This window comes from Falco punctatus (genome assembly GCF_963210335.1).
Source record: "Falco punctatus genome assembly, chromosome: 6".
NCBI lineage: Eukaryota > Metazoa > Chordata > Aves > Falconiformes > Falconidae > Falco > Falco punctatus.
The window spans coordinates 32,017,969-32,034,687 of NC_137585.1; the positions used below are offsets into that span (position 1 = coordinate 32,017,969).

The following is a 16,719-nucleotide window of genomic DNA, read 5'->3' on the forward strand; positions in this document are numbered from 1 at the left end:
TAAAATCAAGGTTTTCTTTCTGAGAGATTGTAAGACATTTCAAGTTTCTTTTGGCAGCAAATCTTATGTATGCTTAGAATCAGATAAACATTTTCACGTTGACTTTAATGGTACTGTAAAATACAGATTTTGAGGCAGGTGTCTGTTCCTTGGGAATATTTTATGTGTGCTCTTTTTTTTTTTTTTTTTCCTTCTTCTTTCAATTACACAATTATTCAGTCTGGCATAATACTCTAATCTGCAAACTTCCTGCTGTGTTGATCGGACTGGCTTCTGAGACACAGAGTTCAAAGAACGTAAGATAGTTTAGGAACAGGAAAAGGCCATATGGCTTCACATGCCTGCCTTCCAAAACGTATCTTAATCCTACCTTCCTGCTATTTTTATTATCCTCCCGGTCCCCTTCTTCTCAAGGAACAAGTTTAGGTCTCTTTTTAAAGTTTTTTTTAAAATACTTTTTTATTTTAATTGCTTTATCTTACCAACTTATTCCATATGCTGTTTCTCTTTTTGTTTCAGAGAGATTATTTTGTTTTCCTTCACCAGTCCATATTGCATAAATTGTCTATAAGTATCTGGTGTTTGAAACACTTTAACTGATGTGTCATGGTAACTTTTAACAAATCTGACTAATCTTGTTTCCTAGGGAGAATAAAATCATCTAGCTTAAAAATCCCATCCCCAAACTTCAACTTTGTGGTACCCTATTTAGAGACTTTGCTTTAGGATACTGATATTCTTCCAAGCAAATTTCACATGCTTAATTTGTTTATTACAAAATCTGAAGGCAGATTTCATAACAATGTGGAAGTTTGCAAATTCCAAATGTCTGGTTAAGTTTAATTATTTTCTTCAATAGGCAGCTTTTGGAATAACACTGCCTCATGTCAGTAATGACTCTGAATGGGAGGTGCAATACTGTTGTCTCCTGCATGCTTTTACATTGCACATATATTTTCTAAAAATAAATCAGTGACTGTGCTGAGTTTGTGTTAAATATGGTCATTCTTAGTGCTGAAGGTGGTAACTGGGAAATGACTAAGTGCTTTCAACTGTTGCTTTCTGATCTTTAGGTGCTTATGCTCTTACAATTGGGGGTGGTTTAAACATAGAAATCTTTAGCCATTACTGCAGCTCGTAGACTGAAGTAACACCCTTCGTACTGCTTACAGATGTTCCCAAGCTGATGCAAGTGCCTGAACATGGTTCTCAAGAGCCTTTTTATCCGGCTTGTCTGAGCCTCCAGTGCCAGCCAAGGCAGTGATTTTTGTCCTACGGATACAGCTGCTGAGCAGTGCTGCATCAGCACAGCTGCTCAGGGAGGGCTTTCATTCACCTGAATCTTAGGTTGTGCTTCAAAAGGGTGTGCACGGAGAATTAGTGGATGGGAAGACTCAAGCTTATAGTGTGCCAGTGCTAAGCTATCCATGCAAACACAAATTCCTTAAAGTGCTGCTATAAAAATGATGTTTTGAGCATTTCTGCTGCCTGTATTTGTTTACCTATATGCTTACCTTTGTGAAGGAATGTAAATAGAAATATCTTAAGTCACACTTCAGGGTCTGACACATTTACAGTATTTATTGGTTGCTAGTGATGCTGTTGAAACACTCCAGCACAGACAGAGGAGGGGCTTAACGTGGTACAGCTGAAACACATACCTGCAACTATATAGCATGTCTGTGCAGTGTATGGCCAGAGTTGAGGAGCTTGTTCCTCACTGGGTGGATATGGCAGTATGTTGTGCTGGAATTGTACTGCTCTTGTGTTCAGAAGGATTCCCTGTGGGGTTTTCAGACTGATTGCCCTGAAAGCCCACACACGTTTTTCTGGGACTCATGATTCCTGAATTTGTTTAAAATTCTTCCTCTACATGAAACTCTTGTCTCTCTTCAGGTAACTATGTGCTAACTGTGAATATTTGTTTTGGTTTGTTTTATTTTTTTTATTCCTTCAGGGAACCTTTGGAAGCATATATCTATTTTGGCCCTGTGTATTACCAGAAACTAAAGCACATGGTGTTGGATAAAATGCATGCAAGAGCTCGAGGACCCAGAGCAGTGCTCACCAGGTATTGTTACAGGCTAAACACAAAATTCTTGTGTACATTCAGAAGTGTGCCCAGCTGACTGATGGGTGTAAAACAAAAGTTTGTTTACCTTTCGGTACTTGATACAAAATGCTATTGCCAGTTAATACCCTGTTACAGACTGAAAGTAGGCTGTGTCAGGAGGTTGTTCTGAATGTCCAGGTGTGCTCTGTGTGGTCCAAAACTGAGTTTGCTTCTCAGACTTCTGTTAGCAGTTGATAAAACTACCATCTGCTGATTCACAGTGCACATTGCGGCCCTTTCCTGTCAGATTGCTCATATCATAGGTATTTTAGGAGGATTTTTTTCTTTAACTTTTGTACTTCTATGAAATCAGGTATGAGTAGAAGGAATACATTTCTTCTAATATTTCCGCATCCCTAGGTATTCAGCAAGTTAATATTGATACAGCCCATGTCTTCACCTGTCAAGGCAAAGCAAATGCATTGGCCTTAGCGTGGTGCAAACAAACATTAGAATAATCTGCATCCCTGGTGTACTGCACTTTGCCTTGCAGATTCTTCCATTCAATTCTAAAACTGAATTTAGGGTTGTATGTGCCAGTCCACAGTTATCATTCAGTACCAGGCAGGAGAATATCATTTTCACAGTAATAAATCACAAGAGTTACAGACATTCCAATGGTAAATCTGCATTTTTATTTGCCCAGTTAAAGGTATGTCCTCAGTTCCTTTGGCATCATGATCGTTGCACTAAGTCTGAACTTGGTTTTCTCTCCAGCAAAAAGGTTGATTACCATGTTGATGTCTTCTGGTGTCAAATTTTGAAATAAGGCAGGTAGATGTACTCTGAGTAATAGGTAATATAAGCCCCTGGAGGTTGGCTTATATTATCTGCACCTTTGGGGAATTTGAAGCATCCAGCTTTCGCTGACGTTGCTTACCTTTTCTCCTTAAAACCAAGTTCTATGGCTGCTTGCATTGATACTCTGAATCGCTGATGTTCCTGACTTACAAGAAACAGTTTAGTGGCACAGGCTTTGCTTTAAGGAGGCTTCTAGTGGGTGGATCATTTAGTTCACCTCTCTACATCACAGTAGGATTATTTTCTAACTCTTGCCAGCAATTTAATTGCCAGCTAGTCTTGAGTACTCTAGCAAAGATTGTTCCAAATGTCCAATGCCAGTCTTCCTGAAACTATCATGTACGCTGTTTATACCTCACCTTCTGCATGGTGGTACTCTTCTTTTTAACCAGTCCCTTTCATACTCTTTTGAGATGTAAGCATAAAGTCATGTCTCTTCTGCCCTTACTCTTCCCTATAGCAAGCATGATTCATATTCTTTAATTCTTAATTTACTTTTATGCCTCTTATCATGTATTGATCTACTTCTCTTGCCTTGCCTGACCGCACACCAAGTTAGCAAGTCTGTCCTCTTAATAGAGGCAGCTTCTGCCTGTTGTACGATTAGAGAAACGAGGGGCCAGTCTTTGTTGTACCTTATAGGGAAGTATCTTTCTCTCTTGCTTTTCATTGCATATTTCCTATGCCTTTTGGCTTTGCAAGCTCATGCTGTTTCTAGGACAAAGTTGTCTCACACTTGCCAGTGGTTGAACTGGGAGAGAAATCATGACAAGTTTTTTTGTAATACTTGGCTGAACTTTTCCACCAACGATACTAAGAAGAGCAAGTGTATCACAACCATTATTTCCTACCACAGCTGCTTGCCTGTATGAACATAAGTGATATTCCCAAATAATGGGCTGTCTGCCCCACTTTCTGTTCTTCAGTGTGTTAATCATGGTATTGATGCTATACATGAAAATAAAAACTCGCTGTCTTAGCTAATGGCACATGCAGTTGGTTTACTGGAGCTCCTAGCTTACCAAATGCCTTGATAGGCTTTTGTATTGTCTCCCCAACTTCTCAGCTCTTTAGAAATACTGAATTTAAATGACACCCAAATCCCAAGTCAAGGTAATGTTTACCTGTAAGGATGTAGGTGGTGTGATTTCCCCCACCCTTTCTTTGAATTTTTTGTTCCAGCCAGTAGCATCATGCTATGTAGCTAGGGCTCTTTATTTGACTTTCAGGAAAGCTAGTGGATGTTCAATTGATGCTGCTTCTTGACTAGTCTTCTAGGAATTTTCTTTTTTCTCCTCAACTAATTAAACATTTGTTATTGCTATCACCTCTGCTGAGAGAGCTTTGCCAGCTTTCATACTTACTATTGTTTTATCATCCATTGCACTTCCTGGAGAGTAGGTTGCCTTGATTTTTGCTTTTAAAAGTCATCCTGCAACAGTTTTCAGTATGGAATTTGGCTGTTATTGTCTTGAAATGCATTTTGGCCATCATTGTCTTGAAATGCATTTTATTATTTATTAAATGTACCTTAACTGACAGAGCAAAGCTGTATTTCCATCTGGAATAAGGCAGAAGACTTGAGTTTCTTCAATGTCACTGATTCTAGGTATTGTTCTGACTAAAACAAGACTTTGTAGAATTGCAAAGCAGCACTCTGTCAACACAGTCAAAAACCACCAGGATGTCGCCCTCTGAATCTGTATTGTTAAATGAAATGCAATATTTAATTTATTTTGCCATGAGTAGTTGACAATTAATTTAAAACATAGTTCTGTTTGTGGTGTTGCCTAGATACCCACCCTGCTAAATCTTTTTAATAGATAAACTGCTTTTAGTTTTCCTTACAAGAGATCAAATAAGCTTTCTACATGCATAATTGTTTTGATGGACATTGTCAGAGCTGCCACCTGTGTGTCATCTGAACTTATCAGATATGCCAGTTCCTATTGTACTGCAAGGGACTAGTGTGATAACACTGGTCAGGGCTCCTTTCAGCACCCTAGGGCTGTGGGAGCATGGTACATCCTCTTCCTTCAGGCACTGTTTTTCTAAGTAACACTCCACTTCTTGGAGATCAGTGTTTCAGCCGACGACTCAATTGAGAGTTAGCCACTGGTTTTCCGTAACAGGCACAAGGAAGATCTGCTGAGACCTACAAGGCCCCCACTGGCCAATGAAATGAGGAACAGAGCCATAAAGCTGAAGCCACTGTTCTTCTAGAAAATGCAGAATTAGTGCCAATAAATTCTTAATGTGCTTAAAAACACTGAAGTTAATTGTTTTATGCTTTTTCCTAAATGCAGCTGTTAGATAGTATGAAGGCCACTTGGCCTTATTATCTTATTTAAAGAATCACTATGTTTTAGTTAGCATTTAAAAATTTTAAGAAACTATTTTTTTAATATGAAAAATATCTCCTTTTAGTGGTATTCCCAATCTTATTTTCAAGGGTCTGCTTTGTTTTCGGAATGTTATATTTAGAATAAAGAATGGAAGTAGTTGCCCAGGGCAACAGCTGCAGTGTACATGTGTATAGCGGAAAAGGGGAAGCACAAATGCTTTATAAATACTGGTTTAAACATTTTAAGCAACCTTTGGTGTGAGGAATTTTCAAACATGTGAGCCACCAGAAAACTGATAAGACTTAGGGAGCATAAGATAGACCCTTTTCAAAGGCCTGATCTCAATATTGAAATATTTGGTACTTTAAAAAATTACTTTCTAGGGAGGGAGGATTTTGTTTTGGTTTTCTTAATGAGGTAATTTTGACAGTGGGAGTGAAACACTTAAAAGCTTAAGACTCAAGTTGGGTTTTTTATTTTGTTTTAGGGGGCTTTATGTGGGTTTTTTTTAAATGGTATTTCAGCTGCCTTTGAAATCTTCATCCTGTATCTGTTGGAAGACCCATGGCATATCAACTGTTAAAGGGCTGGAGTTAAGAACCCATCATTTTTCCAGAAGTTTTATCCTCCCTTAGTTGGATTGAGGCCTTATTGTTGCTCAGATTTATAAAGCTATTTTGTCATTTTATTCTGTGGAACAGCACTTGGTGAAACTTTTGAAAGTAGGCTTGTGCATTAACGAATATTATAGAAGTCAGTTGGTGAAAGGAACTCAGGCACTTGTAGCAGTGCAGCAAATGCCTGTATCTTTGGAGGCCCCAACTGCTTTTAAAATCTGCCTCTCAGGACTTCAGAAGAGAAACTGCATTCACTGCAGGGTTAGTCCTTTAAAACAGCATCTGAACAGTGATGGTGCCATCCTCTGGGGAGGGGGTCCTAGGGAGTTTAATCAGGATGTAAACAACTTCTATCCATTCTCCCAACAGTGGGAAAAATAGAAGGTTATGTGAATGAAAAGGACAATTTGAATTACAAGCAGATTAGTTTTAATGTTCCAGTGTGGTCTGAGTAAGGGAAACTACTTCCCCCTAAAAACAAATACAACTTGCATCTTTAGAAAGTATTCTGGTCTGATAATTGTGGTTTTTTTACACTTGTTACAAAGGCTTTTATAAATCCTATTCTCTGAGTTGCAATAAATTGGCAAAAACCTATTTTTAATATATTTAGTATACTTAACAAATCTGATTGTTTGAAATAGTATAAACAAAATATACACCAAAAGTTATGGGCCAGATCTGTCATTGGATATTCTAGGTGGATTACACTGCTACAGGTCTCAGAAACAGTACATGAACATGGGGTTTCACCGAGCAGTGAAGCCTCTTATGGTTGCCAGTAACATTTTTTTAATTCCTTCTCCTTGCTGTCACTTTTCAGGGAATATACTAAGATGGAAATAAAATGCATGAATTATATTAATCCTTTATAGTTCACTCTAATATTTGCAACCTAAGGACTACAGCATTGTGCCAGTATATGAGAGTAGAACTAGTACTGTACGAAACTGCAAGTTTGACAAACCAGAGGATAAAAGTTTTGACTGTGTCCAACAAAAAAAATTGGCTTAAACAGTCATAATGTTAAATAATACCTTGCCTTTTTACCTCAGAATCTTCAGTGTATACTTACATTGCTTTGTTAAAACTTTCCTTTAGCACCATGAGGACAGGAAGTCTTTCCAGGAAAAAAAATTAGAATTTGATTTGTGTTGAGGAACTAGAAAAATGGGAATATATACAATATGAAAATTAGTCTATTAACCCTTAGATGTGAAAAAAAAAAACCCTAGATAAATGTTACTTTAAAAAAAAAGCATGATTTCAATAATGAGTTAGTAATACATGTACTGCTTGTTTGCTGCTTTGTTTTGGTGTTGTCTCCCAGGTCAAAAATAGTTTTAAGAATTTAGTCTTAACTGTAGTTCGGCCGAAACATTAGCTTGATGATTCATTCATTAGCTGCTCAGTATCATTTCATTTAATTAGCTACAAACTGTAATGAATGTCTTATAAAAAAAAAGTACCAAATCTGTGTCCAGATAGTCTTTGATACTGTTCAGTCTCTTTTTGTTTTCACTTACTCAGCTACATTTTGTAAGGTAAAGAATTGTGGCCTGACACTGCAGACACAGAACTACATCATATTGCATAGTGCAGGAGCAAAGATGAATTGCTTCAACTTGAATAACACATTTGCAAGATCAGCAGCTCTGGTTTGTAGAAAGCTGTTGTCCATTGAGCCTGTACTATTCCCACAGTTTGGAGACAGGCATTCCTAGAGTTGTAGAATGTATGATCTGGAATAATTACTACATTTTTTCCAAATATTTCTTTCAAAGGCAACCCACTGAAGGTCGATCCCGTGATGGTGGTTTACGTCTTGGAGAGATGGAACGGGATTGTTTGATCGGTTATGGAGCCAGCATGCTTTTATTGGAGAGACTGATGATTTCAAGTGATGCCTTTGAAGTGGATGTTTGTGGACAGTGTGGCTTGCTGGGGTACTCTGGCTGGTAAGTTGTCTGATGTAATGCTTTTTGTAAATCATGGTGTCCCCTCCTCACTTTGTGCACCTGACATGTTTCATGTTTTCAGAAAACCTCTTGATCTCAGGTGCATGAAGCAAAGAGATAGAGTAAACATGCCTCTGTGTAACAGAACTTTGCCCTTGCTTATAGGATTTCTCAGTTTTAAAGTGCTCACAGACACCGAGTAACAGTCCCGTGCATCTTAATCAAAACCAGTGTCAATGTTCAAAATTGGTGTTTGGAAAACAGAGGACAGGGGATGCTTCTTTGTTATGGTCTGATTGAAGTTAGGACTGAAGTGCATGTGTAGCCAAAGGGCCAGGAGTCTCTGCTGTGGTGGGAACACAGGTACTGTCTTCCAGAGCCAGCTGTGCTTGTGGGAGGGCTTACCTTTGCTCTGTCTGCTGCCTTCCTTCCACCTTGCAGGGGATTAGCAAACGCCCTGTCCTGTATATCATCGGTTTTTTGAAAAGGGGAAAATAGCGGTGTCGATCTATGTGACTCTTCTGGCATCAGAAATAAGACTACTAGCTAGGCTAGTCACAGATCTTGCTGGTACAGTCACATGTTGAAGCTCACAAGGCTGAAGAGAGAAAGCGGGCACAGGAGAATGGGAGAAGGCGGCAGCATCTCCTGCTTTCTTGTTCTCTGGCTGTGGAGTTCATAAGCACATGCATACCGCTTTCTTTGACTGTGCCCCTCCCAAATGCCTTTTTCTTTGTAGTCTTGTAAAACATGCTGCTCCTCTCTGAAGCATCAGAAAAATGCACCAATCCCATGTTGGAGCCTGAGAGACAAGCAGCTGTCTGGCTGGCAATTCAGCTGGCTTCTGCCCAGCTGCCTTGTCCCTGAGGAACTTACCTCTAGGCTAGCAAATGGTCTTGCTGTCTTACTCCAGGTCCTAAGCCAGTATTGAGTTTATCTTCTGCAAACAAACTGGTTTTCCATGTAGGGGAAGCATAGAACTGGATGTCAAAACTATGTGGAGCTCACCATGTGTAACACTACGGGCTTTGCTCTAACCATCTTTTCTCAACAGTAATTTTGAGATCCTAGACTTAAAGTTGCCCTGTAGCATGCTGTTACTAGAAGACAGGGAAACTTCTTTTTATGTTCTTTAGAGGTGAGGGAGATGTTTTGCTTTAGCTTGGTTTTGGTTTAGCCAGGCAGAGAAACAGACTTGTGAGACCAATGGGAATTTATGAGATACAACATTCTTGCAAGCTTTGTGAAGACAGGTGATCTGGACTCCCACTACTAAGGGAGGAAAAAAATAAATGGTGCAAGTTCAAGTTACATCTTGGATATCGATATCAATCTATTGGGAGAGGCAGGAAATTGGACTTTATTCACTTCAGTGCTTTGAAAGTTATTTTTTTTCCATGATACAATGAAGGAGGAAAGTAAGGTGTGTTCTCAGTTTGTAGATGTGTAAAAGGGACAGCTACTGTTTCTGCCCTTGGTCAGACTTTTCTTCTGAAGCATGTGGCTTCTGGCCAGAAACCAATCACCACATTTGTCTGCTAACAGCAGCAGCAGCTCTGCTCCTTGTGGAGCAGAAGTTCAGGCAGAGGGACGTAAACACGTGAAATCCAGAGGAGAGACGAGGCCTACTCCTGTGCACCCTATTGTGGTTGGTGATTTTTAGTTGGGTGTTGTCCTGCTGGCTTTTGTGCAGTAAGTATTTTTGAGAGAGTCCTGTTTTTCTTGGGTTTGTACACACTGTATGGCACCAGTGGGGCCCTTTTTGGATCCAGGTCTCTTTAAACTAACACAATGCAAATAACAGTTGAAGGAAGTTATCTGAAAGAAAGGGCATGTCATAAGTCAAACAACCAACCACTTCTGCGTAAAGCATTGCCTTAAAAAAAAAATCACATGCAGATGTAGCTCAGTCATTTTTTTGTAAGACCTTGGCTTTCAGAGCAGTCCTTGAAGATTTTCAGAGACCACAGGAAGTAAGGGTGCCTTGAGGAAAATTAGGAATTTGAACTTTAGAAATAGTATAATGTATTATTTTTAAGGTGGTGTTAGTGTAGTATTTCATGTTTGAAGTTTGTAACAAGTTTAGTAACTCTTTTTAAATAACTGTGAAAGAAACTGCTGTCTCAGGCAGAGCCAGACATTCATTCAATCTGTTTCTGCGAAAAACTGTCTGATGTGTGAGAGTGAGTAATCGGTAAGAGGTGATTTCTGCTAAAGGATACACTGCGTCTACCAGTAGCTGAAACAAGTGGCCCTATCATGTGCATCACAGTAGAAACCAAGTCATTAAGAGAAACTTCCAAACGGGTCTTTTCAGTGATTCTGGCATTAGTAAGACATCACTGCAAGAAACCTTTTAGAAGAATACTGTTTGGTGGGTAGCATTAAGGGAACTTGTCTGGGAGGAAGGGCTCATCTTCCTTAAGACAAGGAGTAACCACTGGGTGTGTTCTGCTGAAATACAGTAACAGCAAACCAGTGTTGGGGCCTGAACTGGTACTTTCACAGGGGAAAGAGACTGTTGTGGCAGTGACAGAATTTGTCCCCATAAAAAATACAGTAGAAACTTCCTGTGATGTACCAGTTTTATTCAAATTTTCTGACTTTGCTGTTGTACAGGTGCTCAGGGGCAGGACTCCGCTGAAGGCAATGAGCAGAATTTGGTCTTTTTTTGGTGATAAGAAGTTACTCTGATCTGTAGGGTCTGAGCGTTTGAAAATATACATGAAGAAAAAAATTTTCCGGTCCATATTCAGCCTTGGCACAGTTGCCTTTTCCTGTGCAGTGTAGTGTCAGTTCTAGTACCAAATGATCTTTCAAGTGCTTCAGTTGCTGGGATCTGTGTTTGGCAGAGCTTTGCGCTTACTGTACCTTAACCTTTCTGGGTGATCCCCACCATAGTACAAAGCTGGCCCAGAATGGTGTAGCTTTGAGCCTGGGTGTAATGGGCATTCTTTGCTCCTCAGTCCCTAGTAGCTGTAATCAGATGCCACAAATCTGCCCGTAGGAGAAAAGTTGTGTCTCATCAGGCTTCCACGGCTTGCAAGGCTGCTTCTGTTGAGAGCAGTGGCTTGCTGTGTTATCAGCGGAAAACTGCTTCTGTTGAGGTCCCTTCCTGCCACTACAAAAATTTGGATCCCTATAAATTTGGACTAGAGGGGTAGTTATAAACCTGCAATTGAGATCTGTTCTGTTTTAAAGGCAGGCTAGCTGTAACGTTTCCCCAGTGTAACAGCATCTACAGGAGAAGCCCGTTGCAGGGAAACACCTAATTCAGTCTACTGCCTTCTTAATGCCTGTAGTCAGACAAAGGTAAAGTAATTACTGGAAATAAGTGAAGCTTCATTCCTCATCATGAGTGGCAGAAATGTAATTAAGGCTTCTGTACCATTGCTTAAAAGCTTTCTTGATTTAAAAAAAAATAAAATATATCAAGTATGGACCATGTGAAGGTCAAGGCAATCACAGTTTCCTTGGAAAATCAGCAGCTCTTAGACATGCCAAGTATGTCTGTAAAATAGAAGTAGCAGAATCTGAAAAAGTAACTGCAAGACTAGTGCCAATTCCCATAACCAAGAGCCTTATTAACACTAACCAACTTCATTGGACCGGCCCCCATTGACTTCCAGATGCCCTAGGTCAAGTTCACTGGTAACAGAAATGAGTGACTAAGCACTGGCTTTATTGCAGGTGTTGACTGTCAGCCTTATTCTGTACCACAGAAGCGTGTAGGAATTTTTCTAATTCTTCCTTAATTGAATCTTCAGATTGTTATAACTTTATGCCAAAAATACAAATTTGAAACACAGAAGAAAAAAAGAGCTTTGTTAGACCATTAGGAAGTGCTGGGTCACTCTGCATTCCCAAAGGCCTGGGTTTCTCAACTTTGAAAAACCAGAAGATGGAATATAAAGGAGAATGAGGAAATAGAGAGGTTGGAGACTGATCTTTATAAGAAACGTTTTTTATTTCCTTTGTGTGTACACAGAGTATGAAATTAAATGATTGAAACAGTTGCTACCACCACTGAATTTGACTCCCAATACTGGAAGGTGGCTAAGTGACCAGCCTATATATTCCTTATATGGTCAAGGTTATATCTTTTATGACAAAAAAATCCCTTTCCCCCAGAAATTTAAGATCATTATTTGATCTCTATCAAATAAGAGCAGAAACAATATGTGTTAAAGCAGTTTTACTGTTTTCCTGTCTTGACTAAAGCTTTGGCTGTTCACACAGAGAGGTGGAAGATGAGAGATGCCTCTTTTCTGGAGTATGAACTGATTTGAGACATTATAGGGTAAAATTGCTTATAAGGAAAAAACTTAAGCGTGAACCTTCTTTCCTCCTGCTTCTTTTGTGTGTGTGTGTATGAGAGAGAGAGATGTAAAAGACAGAAACCAGACCATTAACCATGTTTTCAGAAATACTTAGCTGTGTTCACCCCCTTCCATTATGAAATGCTGAATTTGCATTGGCAGTTATGTGAGTGGTGAAGTCAGTCTTGTTAGCTACTGAGTATTGTGATTCTCCTCCAAAAAAAAGTGCAGGTTTAATAATAAGCTCCTATTGGCTTCAGTCAGATAACTTAAGGGCTTAAAGTTATGACTTAAGCACTAAAATGTGTCTCAAGCACTTGGCTCTTTCTAGGACTGAGCCCAGTGTTTAAATGCAGATGGACAAAGAAACCAGTGGATGGTGGCAACTGTTCTTTTTTTTCTGCAGAGCTTCGTTTATGCACCAACTCTGACCTTCTTTTTGTTTGTTTCCCTAGGTGCCACTACTGCAAATCATCATGCCATGTGTCTTCTCTGCGTATACCTTATGCCTGTAAACTCTTATTCCAAGAACTGCAGTCAATGAACATCATACCTAGGCTAAAACTGTCTAAGTACAATGAATGAACAAGATGAAAAAGATGGAAAAAAGTAATTTACAGAAATTGAAATCTAGCATATATAACTGGAAGATTTATTTGATGAATAACTCTAAAACCTGAGTGGGTAGAAGGGAGATGCAAGACAGCGTAAGAAATCTTTCTTACATATCCTACCTGTTGCGGGGGAGAATCTGTCAGTAGAATACACTAGGAGCAGTTCTGAAAGCCTTGATTAGTCTGAGTGAACAGGACATGTGGGAATTGTGGATTAAGGCCGTGATCCAGCAAAGCACTTGCATCACTTCAAACAGCCTCATGCTTGGATTTGGAAAGTGTTTTGCTGGACCAGGGCTTGAGCTGAGCTAAAAGGTTAAAGATGTTTTCCAGACCAGTGTAATATGAAAGACTAATAAATGTTTTAACTAATACTGTGTGAATATGTGTTGATGGTTGGGTAGGGGTGGTAAAGCTTTCTTATAATGTCTAAACCGTTTTCCTATTCCTAAAGCATTTTGTTAAAACATTAAAATTTTGTTAAGTACTGTCAGGCTTAGCTAAATGAAACTATTTTCTTGAGACCCTGAAATCAGACGTTTTGTGTGGGATTTCAATATGCAGGTGCATTTGTGTGCAAGCAATGGTGTGATTATACAGTCAGTCTGCTTTCAGCTAAACCTATGCAGTTTCCATGAAGTTCAAGGGAGGTGACTGTGTATGCAGCAAGTGCACGATACAGCTTACAGATACCCATTCTATTCCTGCTGAGTGTAGTTGGTTTAATGATACACTGGCCCAAAGCCCTGAAAAGATGGGCTGCAAACACTAGGTACTGATGCATGCTGTCCTAGGACTTCAGAACTTTTTTTAAAATATGGGAATAACTGTAACTTTTTGTTAGGAACAAAACAAAAAAGGGCTATGAAGAACAGTAAATCCTCCACTGACAGTGAAGCAGGTTTGAATGACCTGAAAGGATTGAGAAAGGGAACAGCTGAATTTCTTCATGAGATCTAAGAACTAAAACAGTGAATGAACTAAGAATCACTCGGTACCCTAAAGTCACTGGAGCCTTTACTCAGCAAAGCATATGGTTAACATTTTAAGCAAAAGAGTAGTCCCACTGAAGTCAAGATGAAGTATGTTGCATGTTCAGGTGCTTCAGAGAGAGGCAGCACTCTAGATCAGTGAGGATACAGAGCACTGCCCATCATCTGAGATGCTCTTTGGCTCCTTATGTGGCTGAATTGTGCATGCTGGTCCTGACACTGTTCTTGCAGTCATGTTGCTGCTGTTCTGGCTGTTTAAGAAGCACAATATTATCCTGAGGCTTGCTTTTTAAGCTTCCATAAAAATGTTTAAACTAGTATTTTTATCTTTGGGCTTACAAATCAAGTCTGAAGGGATAGATTTTACTTTTTTTTCATTTTATTTGTACTAATGACAACACAGATGCCAACATTTGGCTTGGAAAAGCTCTTGAAGCACCTCTGCCAGATTCTGAGCAGCTTAGGGTTATTTATAAGGAGTTATAGGAGAGTGTCATACTGCTTCAAACAAGGAAACAGTTAAGCAAAAGCCCGAACCAAGTTACTAACCTTTGCTTTGCTCCCTGAGATTGCCAAAGGGAGACTGGGTGCACCAGCAGAGGGAGTGAGCCTCCAAGGCTACAGTCTGTGGGTGGGGGAAAATTTGGGCCTGGATCAAGGAAACAACAATACTGAGGATAAGGTGTTCTTGCTAGCTAGTCCTCTCTTAAGTGGCCATCTCTCTTAGATGGTCGGAGCTACAGGACATTAAAGAGTAAGCAATATGTATAGTTACACCTGTGGAAATTTAAGCAGACACAGCAGAGATGGAGGAGGAGCAAAGGAGGGTGCTCGTCTGTAACCCTGTTGAGGGACTAGGTCTACGTGCAGCCCTGAGGTTACCACCTTGCAGCTGGTTTGCCTCAAGCTGATGAAAGCATGGGGATGAAAGGCTTTGCGAGGGTAAAGGAAAACCTCTGCCATAGCTGAAGTTTAGGAAGAAAGGGTGAGCCTTAGCAATGATGGGCCCAGTAGAACATAAAAACTAGACATGTTTGGCAGTAAGTGAGGGACGTGTACTATCAGCTATTCTGGTGCTACCTACGTCAGTTCGGTTTACACATCGTTGCTGTCTGACCTAAGCCTGTGCGCACACTGGAGGCTTATTTGAGTGCAGATTGAGTTTAAAATTATTTTTACTTTTTGCTTGTCTTTAAGAGGCTACCCATATTCCATTCTGATAAGACACTAGAAAACAATCACTTGACAGTGGAATAAGCATTACAAAACCAGCAGCAGAAATGGAACAAACAGCTATGGATTTCTGGAATACAGTTGATCAAAGTGGCAATTCAAGGAAGGAATCCTGCTGCAGCTAGGAAAAATTATGATGCATGGACTGATGTGGTAAAGTACATTCTCAGAACCCCAGAGTTGTCAGACTACTTTCCTCTGGTGAGCCTCATCTTTGCAGCCCTTTGAATTATCTTCCTAGCCAACCTCCCCTCCCCCACTTTTTATACAGTGAATGCCTTCACAAAGAGGTCTTAAGTCAGCTAACGGCTGTACTGCTGTAACTAAATTTGCCCAAATCAACCCTGCCATGACTCTGTCTAATTGCTGAAAGAGATACAATATTCTGAACAACACTTGACAAAACCTTAAAGCTTTAGCTGTGTCGGTTGCTAGAAAACTGCCATAAAGTTTTATTCCATTGCAACTTCTTTCTCTTGTATTTAGTGTCCAGGGGAGACTTTCTAGAAATGCTATTCAGCATGAAGGTCACTAGTGTTAGTCCCAGCTGAAATGCCAAATACAGTCCACTTTGTGAGATACCTAGGCGTGTGTGCTGATGTTGGGAGAGGTATCTAACTCCGTATAGTATGTTTAAGTTGCCATTTACTTTGCAGATCAAGGATTAAATGCTATTAAAAGGCAGAAGCATTTACAGGCCTACAATTCAGTAATCAAGTTATTATTTCACTGCAAAACAAAGACATTAATTAAAAGTTACCCCTTCAAACACCGTGCATATCCAACTCTACTGTTCTCTTGTGAGAAGCAGAATTGATCCAGGGACGGGTGGTAGGATGCTGTGGGGCAGAGCAAAGCACAGGTCTTTCAGCCAGTTCTGGAACTGTGGGCAAGGTAGGTCACTTGTTCAGGAAAACAAATTCACTTCAAGTAATTTACATAACCCCTACAAGGGTTTTACTTTTTTTTTTTTTTAAAAGGTAAATGCTTCCAAACATAGAAACTAGAAAAACAAACCATAAAGAAAAATGGAACCAGAGTGGCCAATTTTGGCATTCAAAGAGGATATCATATGGAATATAGGCATACTGAGATTTAATAATTTTAAGATGTGGAAAGTAAAGGGCTCCTGCTAAGCACAACTAGTTTTATTTGTAATGTCCATATCTCATTAAGAATTTTGCTTACAAAGAAGCTTCAATGCGTGCAAAGAGACCTTTCAATTCTTTGGACAACCTACTTGTTGCGTAAGCAGGGAGGAAAACCAATGAAAAACATGGGCCCATGATGGTGAGAAATTACCGTATGTCTTTTCTCAGGTTTTCTGATGGTAAAAAGAAAAGTATATGTGGGTTATAGCAAAATGGGAGTATATCATGATGAAAAGCCTAAAAAGACTGAAGAATATTTCATCGGTGATAACAAACGACAAACTAACGAATAGTGCTGTACGTCTGAAAATGGGTTTGCAAGCCCCGCTCAGAACACGTGCGAAGCCTGACGGCAAGAATAACTGGTGTCACGCAGCAGTAAAACCGGAGGGGCTGAAACTGTGTGTGTGCTGCCTTTTGAGGCTCTGGAGGGCTAGGATGGCCCTAGCATGAGGGAGCACAAGCCCTGAGATGACCTGGCTGGCGGCCCTCCCGCAGTGACCCACAGGAGCACTGTGAGGAGATGAAGCTCTCCTCAGCTGTGTCCCAGCACAGGCACCTCTGGGCCGTGTCACG

At 40.0% G+C, this 16,719-nt stretch overlaps 1 protein-coding gene across 2 annotated transcripts in view; it reads left to right on the forward strand.

Annotated features, from left to right (window-relative positions):
- The window catches only part of POLR3B (RNA polymerase III subunit B), an 84,828-nt gene extending 71,689 nt beyond the window's left edge, over positions 1 to 13,139 (forward strand). The window contains exons 26-28 of one of the 2 annotated variants that reach the window (XM_080394036.1): positions 1,958 to 2,071; positions 7,661 to 7,834; positions 12,609 to 13,139. In XM_080394036.1, coding sequence (XP_080250162.1) covers positions 1,958 to 2,071; positions 7,661 to 7,834; positions 12,609 to 12,738 — 418 coding nt within the window. In that variant the 3' untranslated portion in view covers positions 12,739 to 13,139. Of the gene's footprint in view, positions 1 to 1,957; positions 2,072 to 7,660; positions 7,835 to 12,608 lie in introns of those variants that run through there. The other variant, XM_080394037.1, reaches the window with a different exon arrangement.
- The last annotated feature ends 3,580 nt before the right edge of the window (positions 13,140 to 16,719 follow it).